Raw genomic sequence first — 21,393 nt, forward strand, 5'->3', positions numbered from 1 at the left:
ATTGGTCGATTGAATAGTGGAAAAATGTTGTGCGGAGTGACGAATCATGGCGCACAATGTGGCGATCCGATGGCAATGTGTGGGTATGGCGAATACCTGGTGAACGTCATCTGCCAGCGTGTGTAGTGCCAACTGTAAAATTCGGAGGCAGTGGTGTTACTGTGTGGTCGTGTTTTTCATGGAGGTGGCTTGCACCCCTTATTGTTTTGTATGGCACATCATAGCAAAGGGCTACATTGACGTTTTAAGCGCTTTCTTGCTTACCACTGTTGAAGAGCAATTTAGGGATGGCAATTACGTCATTCAACACAATCGAGCACCTGTTCATAATCCACGGCCTGAGGCGGAGTGGTTACATGACAATAACATCCCTGTACAGCACTGGCCTGCACAAAGTCCTAACCTGAATCCTACAGAACACCTTTGTGATGTTCTTGAATGCCAACTTCATGCCAGGCCTCACTTACCTACATTGATACCTCACCTCAGTGCAGCACTCTGTGAAGAATGGGCTGCCATTCCCCAAGAAACCTTCCAGCACCTGATTGAGTGTATGGCACCTGATTGAACGTATGCGTGCGAGAGTGGAAGCTGTCGTCAAGGCTAAGGGTTGGCCAACAGCATATTGAATTCCAGCATTACCAATGGAGGGCGCCACGAACTTGTAAGTTATTTTCAGCCAGGTGTCCGGACACTTTTGATCACATAGTGTAAGTTGTAGTACTTCCACTGACCTGCTTCAATATCTTTTTCCTCAGGCTGCCATGGTTTTTTTCTTGTAATTTGTGTTTACAATGTTTTTACTAAAATTATATACAAAATACAGAAAACTTCCAGTAAAACATAAATAAAAATGAAATGTGTTTTTATGTTAGATTAGATTAGTGTTCTCTGAGCCTTTTTGTTTGGCTTTGTTAGTACAATGAAAGTTATAATTTTTCTAAATTTGTGATAAAGGGTACATCCTTCAAGCTCTGCATCTGCTAAACTAATTATGCAACAGGATTTGGCAAGGGCTTTTAAACTAACCAGTTAATATTGTTGCTAGCTTATCCACTTCAAATATAATTTCACTGGCCATCATTCCCTCTGCACTCATCAACACAGTGAAAGAACAAGCCCAGGTTTAAATTTCAACCAAAGTTATTTATTGCCACCTCTCATTAACACAAAATTACACTCTACAAATAGCAACAATAACTTAACTTTGTGAAAATATTTGTTTCTGGCTGTTCATGCTGTATTCACATCACAACTCCTCCCTCTGTTAGCCCTCCAAAAACTGCTGACAACAATGTTATGTGCTGAAGGACACAAAGTCAAAGACACTCTTGAAACTTACATTTCAGGCTCATCTGTTTTGTCTTGAAGAGAGGCTTTAATTCATAACATACATGGTATTATGATTTTGGTTTCAAACCATGTGACTACATCCGGCTGTTGTGCACCGAAAGGAGCAAACTACATATTTCCAGTGGAACTTGGCTGTCTCCTGAGCTGTTAATTTGACAGGCACATCTCTCAGCAAATCATTCTGGGGAGACATGTGATAGTACCAGTGTCTGCACCCTGAGTAAAGAGACCACCTCCTTGCTTCTGTCATCTGGGCACTGTCAAATGCATGATTGGACTGGCAGGTGTGCCACATATGCAATTTTGCTCAATACTGAGAGGACTGTACCACCATACTCTTCTCCTGATAGCTTAGCCACAACCTGAGAAGTAATTTCCAGAATAAATTGTCACTCTGCAGTGGAAAAGCAGGCAAAGGTCCCAGGTCTGATTCCCAGCCAGGCACACAGGAAGTTTCAGATCAGCACACACTCCACTGCAGAGGTAAAAATTCTTTCTGTGTAAGAAAACTAGCCACTTTGTCCACTATTACTTAGTAAAAACTGTACCTTGATATATTCTCTCATTCTATGTGTGTTATGTTGTCAAGCAGATAAATTCTATACTGTATTTACTCGAATCTAAGCCGCACTTTTTTCCGGTTTTTGTAATCCAAAAAACCGCCTGCGGCTTAGAATCGAGTGCAAAGCAAGCGGAAGTTCTGAAAAATGTTGATAGGTGCCGCCACAACTAACTTCTGCCGTCGAATATATGTAGCGCTACACAGGCATCCTTTGTAGGCACAAAGATAAATACTGGCGCCAAAACCTCTGCGTCAGTAAATAAAATTAAAAAAAAAAATTGGAAGACGAGTTTTTTTTTTCTCCGCCCGAGTTTCGACCACTGCTTTTTCATACATTATCTAACGAAGTAAATACAAATTCCGTATTGTTCATCTTCGAATTTCAATGTACTACGAAAATCCGACTGGTAATACTGGGATTTTTGTCAATATGGCCAACTCTACGTTCTGAATTTTTTTCTTCCTGTGAGAAGAGATGGTTGCTAATAGGAACCTGATAAAATGTGAATCACATGCAGTATTCTCTTCACCATAAGAATAATACGAATATAAACATTTTGCCATGTATTATTTCGTGTTTGCTTCTATCTCATTTAAATCCTGTCTGCCAAATAAACTACGAAACTAGAGTGAGACAACAGCAAATGCGGAAGAATATACGTATCGTGTCATGTTTATATTCGTATTACTCTTATGCCTAATAGTGATACAGTCAGAAATGAAGCACGGCAACAGACTAGATTTTTAGATCTAAGATGACTAATTTCTGTGCAGAATTTGATGTACTAAAGAAGCGGCCGCAAAGAGTTTCAAACGGAGAAAAATTTTCGCCAAACTCTCGTTCAGAACATGTTCTATCATACGCAGTCTATTATTTGGTTCTTGTTGATCATTATCAAAGAAAGCAGCAGTGTAAGTAACAACAAATAGCAGTCTCTTGCCATTGTTTCGCTAATGAGACGATTCCTCTCTTTTTTTAATTGTAGGCGGCGGTAGCGCGCACAAAAGCAAGCCAGGCCGTAAACACGCACTATCAGAATGCGACAAACAATGCATGACACAGTATAGTAATGCGTTTTCAGCTTAGAGTGACTGACGTAAACACCTATAACATAGAAAATGGCACTTATCAGATCAAAGCAAAATAAGCAATCGATTCAAACCAGACGAAGCACGTGAAAAAGGAAGGGTATCCGTATAAATACGGACGGAGCGCCTGACGCATAGCAATGGCTATCTGGTAAAGCTTAACTGCTAAGCTTTCGACTCGAACCAAACTACTGTAGCTGTTTCGTCATTCATTCGACCTAAATTGTGTCTCATATTACAATGGACCAACATTGTTTCGATTTGGAGGTGCGGCCTAAAACTTTTCTCTCCCCTTGAATTTCGAGTCTCAAATTTCAGGTGCGGCTTAGATTTGGGAATTTTTTTTTCCTTTATTTCGAGTCAAATTTTTCAGGTGCGGCTTAGATTCGAGTGCGGCTTAGATTCGAGTAAATACGGTAATCCTTTTTACACACCATATGAATAATAGTAGATGGAACTGATAGTGACTAAATTTCATATATCCAGAACATAGTAACACCTTTCCAAAGTTGAAACAGTATTTATGAATGTACTATTGTTGATGTGCTAAAGATAGAAAGATAGAGGTGAAACTATTACCAAAGTAATATACAATTGTCTAAGGGTTTCACCTTGGAGCTAGAAGCCCACACAAAAACTGCTTTCTGTATGAGTAAACGGAACTCAAATATTAGCTAAGATGTAGCAGGAGTGATACACAAAGAAAATAATTAAATGTTAATGATTTGGTTACTTAGAAGTGCAATTTGTAGTCCCCGAGAGAATGTTATGCCAATTACAGGTGTGATTTCACATTTCTTACTGAGTGAGGGAACATAGTCACAGTGTTACGGCACTGGAGTTACAGCTTGTCAGTGGTGAGGTCATTAGAGGTGTGGCACAAGTTTAGATGAGGGAAGAACAGAGAAGAAATTTGGCTGTGTCATTTCAGAGGAACTATTCCAGCATTTTGTTTATCATTTTAGGGAAACTGCAGCAAACCTAAATCTGGATGGTCAGACAGGAATTTCAAGCACTGTTTTCTTGAATCTGAGTTGAGAGTATTACCACTGCACCACCTCACTCAGTTTCAATATGGCACCAGCCAATTTGAGTGCTGGTAGCAAAAAGAAGTTACATCACTAGAATATAAATGATATGGAAAGCAGAGCTGTATTCTACCAGTAAACCAATGTCTGCCACCTGCTTTACCCAAAACTAAGCCTAGGTGATCATTCCATTTCATAGTCATACAAAATGTCACACCCAGGTATTTGTGTGAGTTGACCACTTCCAACCATGACTCACTGATACTATAGTCATGGAATACTATGTTATTTTGTTTTGTGACATACACACTTTTACATTTCTGAACATTTAAAGCAAGCTGCGGTCTTTGCACCACTTTGAAATCTTTTCAAGATCTTACTGAATATTTTTGCAACTTCTTTCAAACAGTACTTTGGTGTTTCATGCTGTTTGTGATGAAATAACAATTTAATAAACTTTTGGAAACGTTTGCTCATTGTATCTTTTTTAGAGTTTTCTGTGCATTGAAGTCATTTAGTAAATTGTGTGCTTTAGTTTTCAGCTGACATTTCTTATTGTTTCTAGTGAAATATTTCATTAAATGTTTTAACTTTGTTGAGTGTTCCAGTGGCCACTTGAATTTTTGGTTTTAGCTAATAATTTTGTGTAGTTCTGTTGGTATTGGTATTAGTTGTGGCTTAGTAGTATTAATACAAGTAGTTGCTTTCTTAGTAGAGAGAGAATTTCAATACCGCAATTGTTAGTTCTATAAATAGTTCTTCTGGTGTAACTGAACTTAGGTAATGTAGACGTATAGTTTTTTTCAGTAACTGTAAAATTTTACCTTGAGTGAGAAATGTGGGCTCTGTCATAGGTTTGTGAGCCATGGGTTATGGTGTTGGATTTGTTCAAAGTATTTTCATAGGGGGGAATGCAGTGGGGAAGCCAGTGTGCATTCTAGCAAGATCCTCTCCTGTCAATGCAGAATCTGTAGTAGAAATAAGTTGATAGAGGAGCAGGAGCACAAGATCTGCGTCCTTCAGGTGCAGTTACAACACACAAAGAATGAACTAGAGAGGTTGAGGAGGGTGAATGGTGGGGAATGGGAACTGGCAGTTGGCAAGAAGGCAGTTAGGAAGAGGAGGTATTCAGACAGTTATGCTTTGTGTGTATGCAACAGATTTGATCAACTGTCAGAGTTGAGTGGAGAGGAGAGCCTCTTGCAGCTGTAGTTGTAGGGAGCATGCAGCAGTCCTCAGCAGTTAGGAGGCCTAGGTCAGTTACAAATTCTAACAGAAAGAAGAAGGTTCTGTTTCTAGGTAGTTTGCACAGTAGAGGTGTGGGCCAGCAGTTACTGGAAGTGTTGGGGAGTGAGTACCAGGTCAACAGCATTGTGAAGCCTAGTGCAGTGTTGGCTCAGGCGACTGACAGCATAGGGGAGTTATGTAGGAATTTTACGAAGGAGAATCAGGTAGTGATAGTGGGTGGAGCAGGGAACAGTCTTGATAGGGATGGGGAATATAAAAATTCCTGTAGTAGTTGGTGTTAGAGCTGCACTTTTTTTAGATTGAAATTAGCTGATAGGTATACCTGCATAAAGGAAGTCCCTGTAACTAAGGGCTCACCTTCAGAGGATGTCGTGTCTCCAAGTAGAGAAGAATTAGCATATGTCATCAAAATATAATTCGTCAGTTCAGAGGCTTCCTTTACCAGGATAAAGATCAGCTGGCTGTTTTTCAAGGAGTTCCTTGCGGGGCGGGGGAGTGGCCATGTACATAAAAAAACAGTATTCCATTTGAGTCCATAGATGTATCACAACACTGCACTGAACAGATATTTGAATGTTGTGCAGGGGCAGTTGAATTTAGTGAAACTAAACTTCTAATTGTTGTTGTTGTTGTTTATAGGTCCCGCAACTCTGACTTCAGAGCATTTCTGCTCAAGCTAGAGAGATTTCTTGATTCACTTTACAAGAAAAAGGATGTTGGTGGATCTCCTAAATTCATATGATCTGATGCAGACTGTGTTTTCTCCAACTAGGGTGCAGGGGGACAGTAGCACAATCATAGACAATATTTTTATTCATTCTTCATTACTAGAAGGGCATTCTGTTAGTAAAAGGGCGAATGGCTGTTCACACCATGAGGCACAAATTTTTACACTAAAAGGCTTTTGTACCCAAACAAATGTCACATATAATTACAAACTATGTAAGAAAGTTAATCCAACAGCAATAGAGAGTTTTTAAACCTCATCAGGAAACAAAAGTGGCAGGATGTTTATAGTGTTGATAACATAGATGACAAATATAATGCTGTCCTTAATACATTTCTCATGCTCTCTGAGAGTTGCTTTCCATTAGAGCGTTCTAAACAGAGTGCTAGCAGTAAAAGGCAGCCCGGGTGACTGACTAATGGGATAAGGATATCATGTAGAACAAAGTGGGAATTATATCAAAATGTTAGAAGTAGTCACAAACAAGGTACAGTAACCAATTGCAAACAGTACTGTAAGGTGCTTTAAATTGTTGTTAGGAAGGAAGAGAGTATGTGGTATGCAAATAGAATAGCTAATTCACAGGATAAAATTAAAACCACAGGGTCAGTTGTGAAGGAAGTGCCTGGTGAGCAGCACAAGGTTGACGATATAAAGTCAGTTCATGGTAAACATATTTCTATTTTCGATAAATCAAATATATTTACAGTATTTAACAATCATTTTCTGAGCATTGCTGGTGAATTAAATAAAAATTTAGTTTCTACAGGGAATCATATAACTTTCTTTTGGATGATGATGATGATGATGATGATTAGTGTTTTAGGGTGCACAACAGCGAGGTTATCAGCGCCCGTTCTTTTGGAGATTGATGTCTGAAATACTCCTCTGTGATACAAGCAAGGGTGAGATTGAGCCAATAATTAAATCACTGAAGACTAAAGACTCTCATGGATATCATGGAGTGCCTAGCAGAATATTAAAATACTGTGCTGCAACTGTTAGCCCTATATTTAGCCACATCTGTAATTATTCCTTTAGGAATGGTCAGTTTCTTGAGTGATTAAAGTACTCAGTAGTAAAGCCGCTTTATAAAAAGGGAGAAAGGGATAATGTAGATAATTTTAGACCTATTTCAATGCCATCAGTGTTAGCAAAAGTTATTGAAAAGGCTATGTACGTAAGGATAATTGATCATTTTATGTCACACAATTTGCTATCAAATGTACAGTTCGGCTTTAGAAGTCATTTAACAACTGAAAATGTTATATTCTCTTCTAAGTGGAGTACTGGATGGGTTAAACAAAAGGTTTTGATAATGAGATTTTCACTCTGCAGCGGAGTGTGCGCTGATATGAAACTTCCTGGCAGATTAAAACTGTGTGCCCGACCGAGACTCGAACTCGGGACCTTTGCCTTTCGCGGGCAAGTGCTCTACCAACTGAGCTACCGAAGCACGACTCACGTCCGGTACTCACAGCTTTACTTCTGCCAGTACCTCGTCTCCTACCTTCCAAACTTTACAGAAGCTCTCCTGCAAAGGTCCCGAGTTCGAGTCTCGGTCGGGCACACAGTTTTAATCTGCCAGGAAGTTTCAAAAGGTTTTGATGCTAGGCATATTTTTGATTTAACTAAGGCATTTGATTGTGTTGATCACAAAATATTGCCCCAGAAGTTGGACCATTACAAAATACGGGGAGTAGCTCACAATTGGTTCACCTCTTACTTTAACAACAGACGGTAAAAGGCCATTATTCACAGTGTTGAGGATGGCTGTGATGTGGGATCTGAATGGGGCTCAGTCAGGTGGGAGATGCCCCAGGGATCAGTGTTGGGGTGACTCCCATTTCTTATTTATATAAATGATATGCCCACTAGTATTGTGGGTAATTAAAATATTTCTGTGTGCTGATGACACTAGCTTGGTAGTAAATGATGTTGTGTGCAACATTGGCTTGGTTTCAAATAGTGCAGTTCATGGCTTGTAGATAATAAACTAATGCTAAATCACAGTAAGACTCAGTTTTTACAGTTTCTAACACACAATTCAACAAAACCTGTCATTTTAATTTCACAGAATGGGCATATGATTAGTGAAACTGAACAATTCAAATTTCTAGGTTTTCAGATAGACAGTAAACTGTCATGGAAAGCCCACATCCTGGATCTTGTTCAAAGACTTAATGCTACCATTTTTACTATTTGAACAGTATCTGAGGTAAATGATCATTCAACACAAAAATTAGTCTACTTTGCTTACTTTCATTCGCTTATGTTGTATGGTATTATATTTTGGGGTAGCTCCTCCCATTCGAAAAGGATATTTTTGGCTTAGGAACAGGTGGTCGGGCAATAAGTGGTGTAAGTTCACGAACCTCTTGTCAACCCCTGTTCATGAGTGGGTATTTTGACATTGGCCTCTCAATATATATATTCCTTACTGTCATTTCTTGTTAACAATATTAGCTTATTCCTAAGAATAAGCAGCTTTCACTCAGTTAATACTTGGCAGAAATTAAACATGCATTTGGATCGGACTTCCTTAACTCTTATGCAGAAAGGTGTGAAGTTTACTGCTGCATCCATTTTCAATAAGCTACCACTAGAATTTAAAAAAAATCTTAGCAGTAATCCACACACTTTCAAATTGAAACTGAAGAGTTTCCTCATGGGTCACTCTTTCTATTCTGTCGAGTAGTTCCTTGAAAAATTAAGCTGATTCTTGTTGTATTGATGACTGCGTTTACTTAAACTTATGGCTTTACTTTTTTTGGGTTCATAAACATTTTATTTTTATCTGTTATTACTTTTATGTTGTAATTTCATATATTGACACTTTCCATGGCCTTGAAGATTTGCTCTGCAATCTGGTCCTACAGAATTTGATGTGTAAATAAAATAAATAAATAATTTTACGCAACATCATTAATATATAGCATGAACAGAAAGGGTTTCAATACAAAGTCTTGGGGCAAAGTTACTTGTACATCTTCTTATGACTCTCCATCCAAGGTAATTTGCTGTGTCCTACCTACCAAGAAATTCTCAATCCAGTCGCAAATTTCACTTGATTTCACTATCATACTTTTTATATTAAGCATAGATCTGGTATTGAGTCAAATGCTTTTTGGAAATCAAGAAATATTGCATTGATCACTGCTTTGGTCCAAAGCTTTCAGTATGTCAAGCGAGAAAATGTGAGTTGGGTTTCACACGACCAATGTTTTTGGACTCTATGCTTGCTGGCATGGAGAAGGTCGTTCTGTTCAATATACCTCATTATGTTTGAGCTCAGAATATGTTCTAAGATTTTACACCAAATCAGTTTCAAGGATATTAACAGTATTGTTGTGGGTCACTGCTCCAAACCTTCTCATAAGTGTGTGAGATGTGTGCTCTCTTCCAACTACTGGGCATGATTCTTTTGTTTGAGGATTATTTATCTTGGATGCTAAACAAGACCACCACTCTGTCAATGTTTGACAATCAGATGGTTCTCCCACTCCTGGCTCTATGATCAGTTTGTTCAGAGTCAGTTCATTGTGTCTAAGTATTCTTACTTGTCCATTGGTTGCAACATGTTCTGAACAATGAATTCAGAGTGGCCCAGTTGTTGTTGGTGCAACATGTTTCCTATCCTGACTCTTGCAGTTTAATGACATGGCTGCTCTCAGAATTAATTCTTCATTTCGATAGACCTCTTTTTTAAACATGGAAGTTGTAAGTGAGTTGGCAGACTGTATTTAAGTTCTGGTATGTTTATGAAAGGTATGCATAGACTAATCACTGCAACCATGTGTGTTACAGATAAATGCACTATTTCATGATGCTTGGTCTGTAGACAAGTTCTGTAAAGGTTCACACTTATTATTTGTTTTAACAAGTGTTCAAATGTTTGCGATAATAAGAGAACTTCGTGTGTTCTCGACTGCACCTAACTGAAAAATATGCTATAATATTCATGCTGTCAAAATGTTAAGTCAATCAATATGTTTTAGAATTGTCCATGTACCACATTTTTCTACTTTTTCTTTTTTTTCCAGGATATTTTGAACCGAACACATAAAAAGGAGCCAGTTGGATGGTATAAATCTTTGAATGATTATTATTATCGTGATGAATGGGAACTATATGATCTCAAAATGGATCCAGAGGAGAGAACAAATGTGGTTAAGAAAAAACAGTATAAGGTGAGCTACAATGAAATCAACTACATATATTGCTGTCAAGCAAGAACTTCAGCTTTTAATTACCTGCTGGAAAAATTTTAAGCAGTGCAGCTGTTAATATGTGCAAAGCAGACAAGATAGCATGTTAGACTGCCATGCTGAGGACCAAAGCTCAGTTTTGTTAGTGCCAGGAAGTTAGCCCTCATGGGAGGACAAGTCCCATGAGAAAAGTTAAGGAGCTACTTAAATGAGATGTACTCAAGGGTAGGATAGCAGACAGTGGGTGGGAGAGTGATAAGCTCACCATATGATGCTCCATACTGCAGCCAAGGATGCTTTTGGAAAGAGAATGACATGATGGTTGGTTGGGATCATGTGGTCTTTATGTTCTGATTACGTAGTTAGTTTGTTATAGCTGTTAATTTATTGTGAATATTAAATAGAACTAACATTTTTTGATGCTTGTAAGCCTTGAAAAGTACTGACTTTTAAAATTATATTGCAGAATCAGATAGATAGCTAAATGCCTTCTCATTGCAAAATGAGACAGTATGAATTTTTTGTGTAAAAAGAATACAGTGGAAATGCTGAGTCTTCAGAACAAGCTGAACAGTATCAAAATGTAAATGTGAGGATTATTAAGCATGAGACGAGTTGAACTACCACTTAAAGCTGTCATTTTGAAATGTTAGAGATTAAATAGTCAGTTAGTTCACACTTTCAGTTGTTGTTAATTTATGAAGGTTGGTTTGATCACAGCAGCACTTGAGCCAGCCGTGCTCCTATTGGAGGTGATATGCCCTTGTCTTCCTCTGACCTTTGAACTGATTTACCAGCCAGTTATAAATGACTAACAGTTTAAGTCATATTTGAGCTACTTGTATATGTGCAGAAACAGCTAAGCTGGGAAAAGTTAGTGTCACTGCAAGCAGTCCTCCTTGTACTAGAAAACAACACTGACACAATTAACTTGGACTTGAAAGTATTCAAACAATAACTGTCATAGGTGATGGTTACTTTAAAATTAACAGCTGTCTCATCATAATTAGTAAGGTATCACATAAAGTATCGAAAACTGCAAGTTGTTTACATGTCCTCTAATGTGGCCAGCCACTAGTTACACAGCATTTAATGATAAGCTCCATGGAACAGCTGATACCATTGCAAGTGCATAGTGTCTTGTATTGAGCACACTTTTACCAATGCTGTGACCTTTTGCTACTTCATTACAAAGCTATTACTTAATGCAAACATTAATAAGATTAACTGATATTAAATACAACATCTTGCAATTTGAAGATTGTTGGCATCACATAAAGTAACTATTTTATCAATTCATTAAATCACAGGTCTATTTGCTCTTGTGTTTAACATTACCCATACTCCAGTTTTAAAATAGCTGAAGAACGCAGAAAAAAAAGATATTTGAATTGGTAAGATTGAACTGTATCCCATACACCTTAGCCCATGCAACATTAGGTCTTCACAGTATATTTCATATATGTCAATGGAAGTCACTGGCACCAACTAGTTTAACCAATTACATCCTTAACCCTTTTAAGCAAGACACATTTTTGTTTAGACATACTATTGTAAGTACAGTGTGTATGTAAAAGAAATTATTGTGGAGAACAAGTAATATTACATAAATCTATAACCTTTACTGCTGGTATAACATATTTCACTTTTGTGTATTTTTAGAAAATCCTTAGTCAGCTAAAGGAGGATCTTTTCAACTGGCAAAAGCATACAGCTGATCCATGGATCTGTGCACCTTCTGGGGTTCTTGAAGACAAAGGAGATTATCAGCAACATCCGCAGTGCCTACCACTATACAACTTATAATCCGATTTTTGCAGATTTTAGACTTGTAGCAAATGAGAGAGCTGCAAGACCAGAAACAACTCAAAGGTAAGAAAATTATATGTAGTAAGTCCAAGAAATACCTTGAACCATTTGCAGCTGCAAGAATTGGTCTATTAATCGTTTCTATGGACTTATTGTGTAGCATCTTTGTTCTTTTTCTTGACACCATTTTTGTAGCTCAGTCAGGTATTAACATTTTCATTTTATCTCATATGAGATATCATTTATTGCTGGCATTCAAAATAAAATTAGTTTATACTCTTTAGTGGGCGTATAATAAAGCTGTTCATAGAGAAAGATTTGAGAATTGGGTTGTTGCTAATACTAACACACTACTGCTGTTGACTATCATGAAAGCTTTCTTTATATATGATATTTTGATCTATTACCATTGCCAATTCTGACTTGTGTCTCTTAGGATGAGACATTTCCTCACAGCTTAAAACTGTGTGCTGGACTGTGACTCAAAACTGGAAGCTTGCCTTTCATGGGCCGACACTTATCATCTGTATATTCAAGCCACGACTCACAAATTGCCCTCATAGCTTTACTTCCCCCAGTACCTCTCCCCTACATTCCAGATTTAATGGGAGGTCTCCTGCATTCCAAGCACTCCTAGAATAAAAAATAAAGCTTAGTCGTAGTTTAGGGGATTATTTTCAGAATGAATTTTTCACTCTACATTGGTGTGTGTGCTGTATGAAACTTTCTAACAGATTAAAACTGTGTGATAGGCTTGAACTCAGAGGATGAGATTTTATAGTGGTTTATCCAAGTATGGTATTTAACTCATACCCGCTCCCTTCACTCCTTGATATTTTTGGTACTTCTTTTGTTTGAACACATATCCCAATTAACAAAAGACTGCATGCATTACCAATCAACCTAACAAGAGCAACCATTTCTGATGGGGTACAAATTTGGCAAATTCAAGTGATGTCTGGGAAGTATAGCCGAACACTGTAACTTCTGAACATGTTTCAGTGCTCATTGTTGTGTGGGATATGGACAGCATACATCACACAGAACAAGACTAATAGAATTGTTGCTGGTAGTTCAGTAAAGCCAAAAATCTCTCTAAAAAAATCTCATAACTGAAGTTTAATAATGCATTAGGAGGTAAATGGTGTTGAAGTTATGCATACATTATCATAGAAACTAATAGGCCATGTTTGAACCACAGTTTTGTAAACATTATCCAGGCAAGTATGATATTGCTGTTTTCTGCATTTTGGGTGGGCTATTGTGAATCAACATTCACGTTATGGAATCCAGAAAACAGGTAGTCCATATTAGATATAGACTGTGTGTGATGTGCAATAGTAACCTGATGTGCCTTCCATTGAAAGCCTGTGAATATTTATGAAGAGAAGGAATGAATAACTGAAAGATGAACATATAGAAGAGAAATAGAAGCCTGTTGAAAAATGTTGAGTGGAACTTTTCTTGTGATACACTGATAGCCTACCAGGCTCTACTGTTACTGAAAGATTATCAGTCAGTAAATATGCTATAAAATCTGATCAGTACAGCACCATTAATTTCAGTTAGTCTGTTACTACTTCCTGACAAATAATGACATTGGAGTATATTTCAATGTAAACAGACAGCATTTGGCTATCAAAAGGAAAATTTGTGAAGCCTTCAACAACTAATTTAGCAGAAACTTATTGAAAGAGATATAAAAGATCTGAAATAAATTCTGTCACATGTAAAGGTGACAAAAGTTAGCGTCTAGACACTTGTGGATGGCACAGGAACTGAAATTGAGGGTTCTGTTGTTGTTGTTGTTGTTGTTGTGGTCTTCAGTCCAGAGACTGGTTTGATGCAGCTCTCCATTCTACTCTAGCCTGTGCAGTTTCCTACTCTAGCCTGTGCAAGTTTTTTCATCTCCGAGTAACTACTGCAACATACATCATTCTAAATCTGCTTAGTGTATTCATCTCTTGGTCTCCCTTGCCATTTTTCCCCTCAACACTTCCCTCCAAAACTAAACTGGTGATCCCTTGATGTCTCAGAATGTGTCCTACGAACTGATCCCTTCTTTTAGTCAGGTTGTACCACAAATTCCTCTTCTCCCCAATTCTATTCAGCACCTCCTCATTAGTTACTTGATCTGCCCATCTAATCTTCAGCATTCTTCTATAGCACCACAGTTCGAAAGCTTCTATTCTTTTCTTGTCCAAATTATTTATCGTCCATGTTTCATTTCCATACATGGCCACACTCCATACAAATACTTTCAGAAAATACTTCCTGACACTTACATCTATAATCAATGTTAACAAATTTCTCTTCTTCAGAAACACTTTCCTTGCCAGAGCCAGTTTACATTTTACATCCTCTCTACTTTGACCATCATCAGTTATTTTGCTCCCTAGATATCAAAACTCATCTGCTACCTTAAATGTCTCATCTCCTAATCTATTTCTCACAGCATCACCTGATTTAATTTGACTACATTCCATTATTCTCCTTTTGCTTTTATTGATGTTCACCTTATATCCTCCTTTCAAGACACTGCCCATTCCATTCAACTGCTCTTCCAGGTCCTTTAATGTCTCTGCCAGAATTACAATGTCATTGGCAAACATCAAAGTTTTTATTTCTTCTCAATGGATTTTAAATCCTACTCCAAATTTTTCTTTTGTTTCCTTTACTGCTTGCTCAATATAAAGCTTGAATGATATCAGGGATAGGCTTCAACCCTGTCTCACTCCATTTTCAATCACTGCTTCCCTTTCGTGCCCCTCGACTCTTATAACGGCCATATGGTTTCTGTACAAATTGTAAATAGCCTTTTGCTCCCTGTATTTTACCCCTGCAACCTTCAGAATTTGAAAGAGAGTATTGTCAAAAGCTTTCTCTAAGTCTACAAATACTATCCCTTAATAAGACCCTCTGCTCTTTGTTGTGTAGGTAAGGTTCTGTACATGAAAATGAATGCCATTAATGCCATAGCAATTCAATTTGCCAATTAGAATTTTATGAGTCACAGAATATACCAATTCATCACAGTTATTTTAATGTTAGCCTATAAACACCATTATAGCCAGTAGAATTATTACTTTCTAGCAATCCAGTGAATTTTATAATTTCCATAGTGGATTTATTTTTGAATATAATGTCTGTTAGTGATGCATGAAGTGTCTGCAATAGGAACATTTGCGCTCACTTTGAGGTAGTAATCACTGAATTTGGAAGGTAAAGAAAGTTCTGGTAACATGTATGAATAATAGAAGCACTGAACTACTGACAGGTACAAGAAGCTTCACTTGGTGGGTAATTGACAGCATGATCATGGCATGATTCATTCTCACTCTTGATGAATTATACCAAAACAAAAACCCTGGAGGAGATATCATCCTCTCAGAATTATTGAGATCTCTGGGAGAGCCAGCCATGACAAAAATATTCCACCTGGTGTGAAAGATGCATGATTCAGGTGAAACATCCTCATACAGTACTTCAATAAGAAGGTAATAATTTCTGTTCCAAAAACAGCAGGTGTCTAAAGATGTGTGGATACTACTGAGTTATCAGTTTAATAAATCAGGTTGCAAAACACTGATATGCTATATTTACAGAAGGATGTAAAGTTACTAAAAGCTGATCCCAGGGATGTCAGTTTCAGTTCCAAAGAAGTTTAGGAACACGTGAGGCAGTACTGACTCTAGGACATATCTTACGAGACAGATTAAGGAAAGACAAACTAATTTTTCTAGCATTTGTACATTTAGAGAAAGCGTTTGACAATGTTGATTCGGATTCACTCTTTGAAATTCTGAAAGGGATAAAACACAGGGAACGACAGGTTATTCACACCATACACAGGAATCAGACTGCTTTTATATGAGTTAAAGTGCTTGAAAGGGAAGCAATCTTTGAGAAGGGAGTGCGGCAGGATTGTAGCCTGTCTCTAACGTTATTCACTCTGTACCTTAAGGAAGTCATGAAAGAAACTAAGGAGAAATATAGAAGAGAATTAAATTCCAGAGAGAGAGAGAAAAATAAAACCTGTGAGGTTTGCTGATGACATTGTAATTCTGCCAGAGATGTCTTGGAAGAGCAGTTGACTGGAATGTGTAATGTCTTCAAAACAGGTTATAAGATGAACATAAAAAAAGGAAAAACGGTGGTAATGAGATGTAGTTGAATTAAATCAGGTGATGGTGCTGAGGGAATTAGATTAAGAAATGAGGCACTAAAATCAGTAGGCAAGTTTTGATATTTGGGCAGAAAAGTAACACATGATGGCTTAAGGTAGAGAGGACATAAAATGCAGACTGAGGACAGCAGAGAAGCATTTATGGGAAAAAAGAAGAAATTCATTAGTATCAAATACAAATTCAAAAGTTAGGAAGTCTTTTTCTGAAGTTATTTGTCTCGAGTATAGGCTTATGTTGTTGTTGTGGTCTTCAGTCCTGAGACTGGTTTGATGCAGCTCTCCATGCTACTCTATCCTGTGCAAGCTTCTTCATCTCCCAGTACTTACTACAACCTACATCCTTCTGAATCTGTTTAGTGTATTCATCTCTTGGTCGCCCTCTACGATTTTTACCCTCCACGCTGCCCTCCAATGCTAAATTTGTGATCCCTTGATGCCTCAGAACATGTCCTACCAAACGGTCCCTCCTTCTTGTCAAGTTGTGCCACAAACTCCTCTTCTCCCGAATCCTATTAAATACTTCCTCATTAGTTATGTGATCTACCCATCTAATCTTCAGCATTTTTCTGTAGCACCAAATTTTGAAAGCTTCTATTCTCTTCTTGTCCAAAATATTTATCGTCCATGTTTCACTTCCATACATGGCCACACTCCATACAAATACTTTCAGAAAATACTTCCTGACACTTACATCCATACTCAATGTTAACAAATTTCTCTTCTTCAGAAACAATTTCCTTGCCAGAGCCAGTTTACATTTTACATCCTCTCTACTTTGACCATCATCAGTTATTTTGCTCCCTAGATATCAAAACTCATCTGCTACCTTAAATGTCTCATCTCCTAATCTATTTCCCACAGCATCACCTGATTTAATTTGACTACATTCCATTATTCTCCTTTTGCTTTTATTGATGTTCACCTTATATCCTCCTTTCAAGACACTGCCCATTCCATTCAACTGCTCTTCCAGGTCCTTTAATGTCTCTGCCAGAATTACAATGTCATTGGCAAACATCAAAGTTTTTATTTCTTCTCAATGGATTTTAAATCCTACTCCAAATTTTTCTTTTGTTTCCTTTACTGCTTGCTCAATATAAAGCTTGAATGATATCAGGGATAGGCTTCAACCCTGTCTCACTCCATTTTCAATCACTGCTTCCCTTTCGTGCCCCTCGACTCTTATAACGGCCATATGGTTTCTGTACAAATTGTAAATAGCCTTTTGCTCCCTGTATTTTACCCCTGCAACCTTCAGAATTTGAAAGAGAGTATTGTCAAAAGCTTTCTCTAAGTCTACAAATACTATCCCTTAATAAGACCCTCTGCTCTTTGTTGTGTAGGTAAGGTTCTGTACATGAAAATGAATGCCATTAATGCCATAGCAATTCAATTTGCCAATTAGAATTTTATGAGTCACAGAATATACCAATTCATCACAGTTATTTTAATGTTAGCCTATAAACACCATTATAGCCAGTAGAATTATTACTTTCTAGCAATCCAGTGAATTTTATAATTTCCATAGTGGATTTATTTTTGAATATAATGTCTGTTAGTGATGCATGAAGTGTCTGCAATAGGAACATTTGCGCTCACTTTGAGGTAGTAATCACTGAATTTGGAAGGTAAAGAAAGTTCTGGTAACATGTATGAATAATAGAAGCACTGAACTACTGACAGGTACAAGAAGCTTCACTTGGTGGGGAATTGACAGCATGATCATGGCATGATTCATTCTCACTCTTGATGAATTATACCAAAACAAAAACCCTGGAGGAGATATCATCCTCTCAGAATTATTGAGATCTCTGGGAGAGCCAGCCATGACAAAAATATTCCACCTGGTGTGAAAGATGCATGATTCAGATGAAACATCCTCATACAGTACTTCAATAAGAAGGTAATAATTTCTGTTCCAAAAACAGCAGGTGTCTAAAGATGTGTGGATACTACTGAGTTATCAGTTTAATAAATCAGGTTGCAAAACACTGATATGCTATAGTTACAGAAGGATGTAAAGTTACTAAAAGCTGATTCCAGGGATGTCAGTTTCAGTTCCAAAGAAGTTTAGGAACACGTGAGGCAGTACTGACTCTAGGACATATCTTACGAGACAGATTAAGGAAAGACAAACTAATTTTTCTAGCATTTGTACATTTAGAGAAAGCGTTTGACAATGTTGATTCGGATTCACTCTTTGAAATTCTGAAAGGGATAAAACACAGAGAACGACAGGTTATTCACACCATGCACAGGAATCAGACTGCTTTTATATGAGTTAAAGTGCTTGAAAGAGAAGCAATCTTTGAGAAGGGAGTGTGGCAGGGTTGTAGCCTGTCTCTAACGTTATTCACTCTGTACCTTAAGGAAGTCATGAAAGAAACTAAGGAGAAATATAGAAGAGAATTAAATTCTAGAGAGAGAGAGAAAAATAAAACCTGTGAGGTTTGCTGATGACATTGTAATTCTGCCAGAGATGTCTTGGAAGAGCAGTTGACTGGAATGTGTAATGTCTTCAAAACAGGTTATAAGATGAACATAAAAAAAGGAAAAACGGTGGTAATGAGATGTAGTTGAATTAAATCAGGTGATGGTGCTGAGGGAATTAGATTAAGAAATGAGGCACTAAAATCAGTAGGCAAGTTTTGATATTTGGGCAGAAAAGTAACACATGATGGCTTAAGGTAGAGAGGACATAAAATGCAGACTGAGGACAGCAGAGAAGCATTTATGGGAAAAAAGAAGAAATTCATTAGTATCAAATACAAATTCAAAAGTTAGGAAGTCTTTTTCTGAAGTTATTTGTCTCGAGTATAGGCTTATGTTGTTGTTGTGGTCTTCAGTCCTGAGACTGGTTTGATGCAGCTCTCCATGCTACTCTATCCTGTGCAAGCTTCTTCATCTCCCAGTACTTACTACAACCTACATCCTTCTGAATCTGTTTAGTGTATTCATCTCTTGGTCGCCCTCTACGATTTTTACCCTCCACGCTGCCCTCCAATGCTAAATTTGTGATCCCTTGATGCCTCAGAACATGTCCTACCAAACGGTCCCTCCTTCTTGTCAAGTTGTGCCACAAACTCCTCTTCTCCCGAATCCTATTAAATACTTCCTCATTAGTTATGTGATCTACCCATCTAATCTTCAGCATTTTTCTGTAGCACCAAATTTTGAAAGCTTCTATTCTCTTCTTGTCCAAAATATTTATCGTCCATGTTTCACTTCCATACATGGCCACACTCCATACAAATACTTTCAGAAAATACTTCCTGACACTTACATCCATACTCAATGTTAACAAATTTCTCTTCTTCAGAAACAATTTCCTTGCCAGAGCCAGTTTACATTTTACATCCTCTCTACTTTGACCATCATCAGTTATTTTGCTCCCTAGATATCAAAACTCATCTGCTACCTTAAATGTCTCATCTCCTAATCTATTTCCCACAGCATCACCTGATTTAATTTGACTACATTCCATTATTCTCCTTTTGCTTTTATTGATGTTCACCTTATATCCTCCTTTCAAGACACTGCCCATTCCATTCAACTGCTCTTCCAGGTCCTTTAATGTCTCTGCCAGAATTACAATGTCATTGGCAAACATCAAAGTTTTTATTTCTTCTCAATGGATTTTAAATCCTACTCCAAATTTTTCTTTTGTTTCCTTTACTGCTTGCTCAATATAAAGCTTGAATGATATCAGGGATAGGCTTCAACCCTGTCTCACTCCATTTTCAATCACTGCTTCCCTTTCGTGCCCCTCGACTCTTATAACGGCCATATGGTTTCTGTACAAATTGTAAATAGCCTTTTGCTCCCTGTATTTTACCCCTGCAACCTTCAGAATTTGAAAGAGAGTATTGTCAAAAGCTTTCTCTAAGTCTACAAATACTATCCCTTAATAAGACCCTCTGCTCTTTGTTGTGTAGGTAAGGTTCTGTACATGAAAATGAATGCCATTAATGCCATAGCAATTCAATTTGCCAATTAGAATTTTATGAGTCACAGAATATACCAATTCATCACAGTTATTTTAATGTTAGCCTATAAACACCATTATAGCCAGTAGAATTATTACTTTCTAGCAATCCAGTGAATTTTATAATTTCCATAGTGGATTTATTTTTGAATATAATGTCTGTTAGTGATGCATGAAGTGTCTGCAATAGGAACATTTGCGCTCACTTTGAGGTAGTAATCACTGAATTTGGAAGGTAAAGAAAGTTCTGGTAACATGTATGAATAATAGAAGCACTGAACTACTGACAGGTACAAGAAGCTTCACTTGGTGGGGAATTGACAGCATGATCATGGCATGATTCATTCTCACTCTTGATGAATTATACCAAAACAAAAACCCTGGAGGAGATATCATACTCTCAGAATTATTGAGATCTCTGGGAGAGCCAGCCATGACAAAAATATTCCACCTGGTGTGAAAGATGCATGATTCAGATGAAACATCCTCATACAGTACTTCAATAAGAAGGTAATAATTTCTGTTCCAAAAACAGCAGGTGTCTAAAGATGTGTGGATACTACTGAGTTATCAGTTTAATAAATCAGGTTGCAAAACACTGATATGCTATATTTACAGAAGGATGTAAAGTTACTAAAAGCTGATCCCAGGGATGTCAGTTTCAGTTCCAAAGAAGTTTAGGAACACGTGAGGCAGTACTGACTCTAGGACATATCTTACGAGACAGATTAAGGAAAGACAAACTAATTTTTCTAGCATTTGTACATTTAGAGAAAGCGTTTGACAATGTTGATTCGGATTCACTCTTTGAAATTCTGAAAGGGATAAAACACAGAGAACGACAGGTTATTCACACCATGCACAGGAATCAGACTGCTTTTATATGAGTTAAAGTGCTTGAAAGAGAAGCAATCTTTGAGAAGGGAGTGTGGCAGGTTTGTAGCCTGTCTCTAACGTTATTCACTCTGTACCTTAAGGAAGTCATGAAAGAAACTAAGGAGAAATATAGAAGAGAATTAAATTCTAGAGAGAGAGAGAAAAATAAAACCTGTGAGGTTTGCTGATGACATTGTAATTCTGCCAGAGATGTCTTGGAAGAGCAGTTGACTGGAATGTGTAATGTCTTCAAAACAGGTTATAAGATGAACATAAAAAAAGGAAAAACGGTGGTAATGAGATGTAGTTGAATTAAATCAGG

At 37.5% G+C, this 21,393-nt stretch overlaps 1 protein-coding gene across 1 annotated transcript in view; it reads left to right on the forward strand.

The window, feature by feature from the left end:
- LOC126457571 (N-sulphoglucosamine sulphohydrolase) overlaps window positions 1–21,393 on the forward strand; it is a 132,854-nt gene that overhangs the window by 100,920 nt on the left and 10,541 nt on the right. The window contains exons 9-10 of the mRNA XM_050093994.1: window positions 10,051–10,197; window positions 11,878–12,087. Of these exons, the coding sequence (XP_049949951.1) occupies window positions 10,051–10,197; window positions 11,878–12,021 (291 nt within the window). The 3' untranslated portion in view covers window positions 12,022–12,087. The remainder of the gene's footprint in view (window positions 1–10,050; window positions 10,198–11,877; window positions 12,088–21,393) is intronic.

This window comes from Schistocerca serialis, chromosome 2, assembly GCF_023864345.2.
Source record: "Schistocerca serialis cubense isolate TAMUIC-IGC-003099 chromosome 2, iqSchSeri2.2, whole genome shotgun sequence".
NCBI lineage: Eukaryota > Metazoa > Arthropoda > Insecta > Orthoptera > Acrididae > Schistocerca > Schistocerca serialis.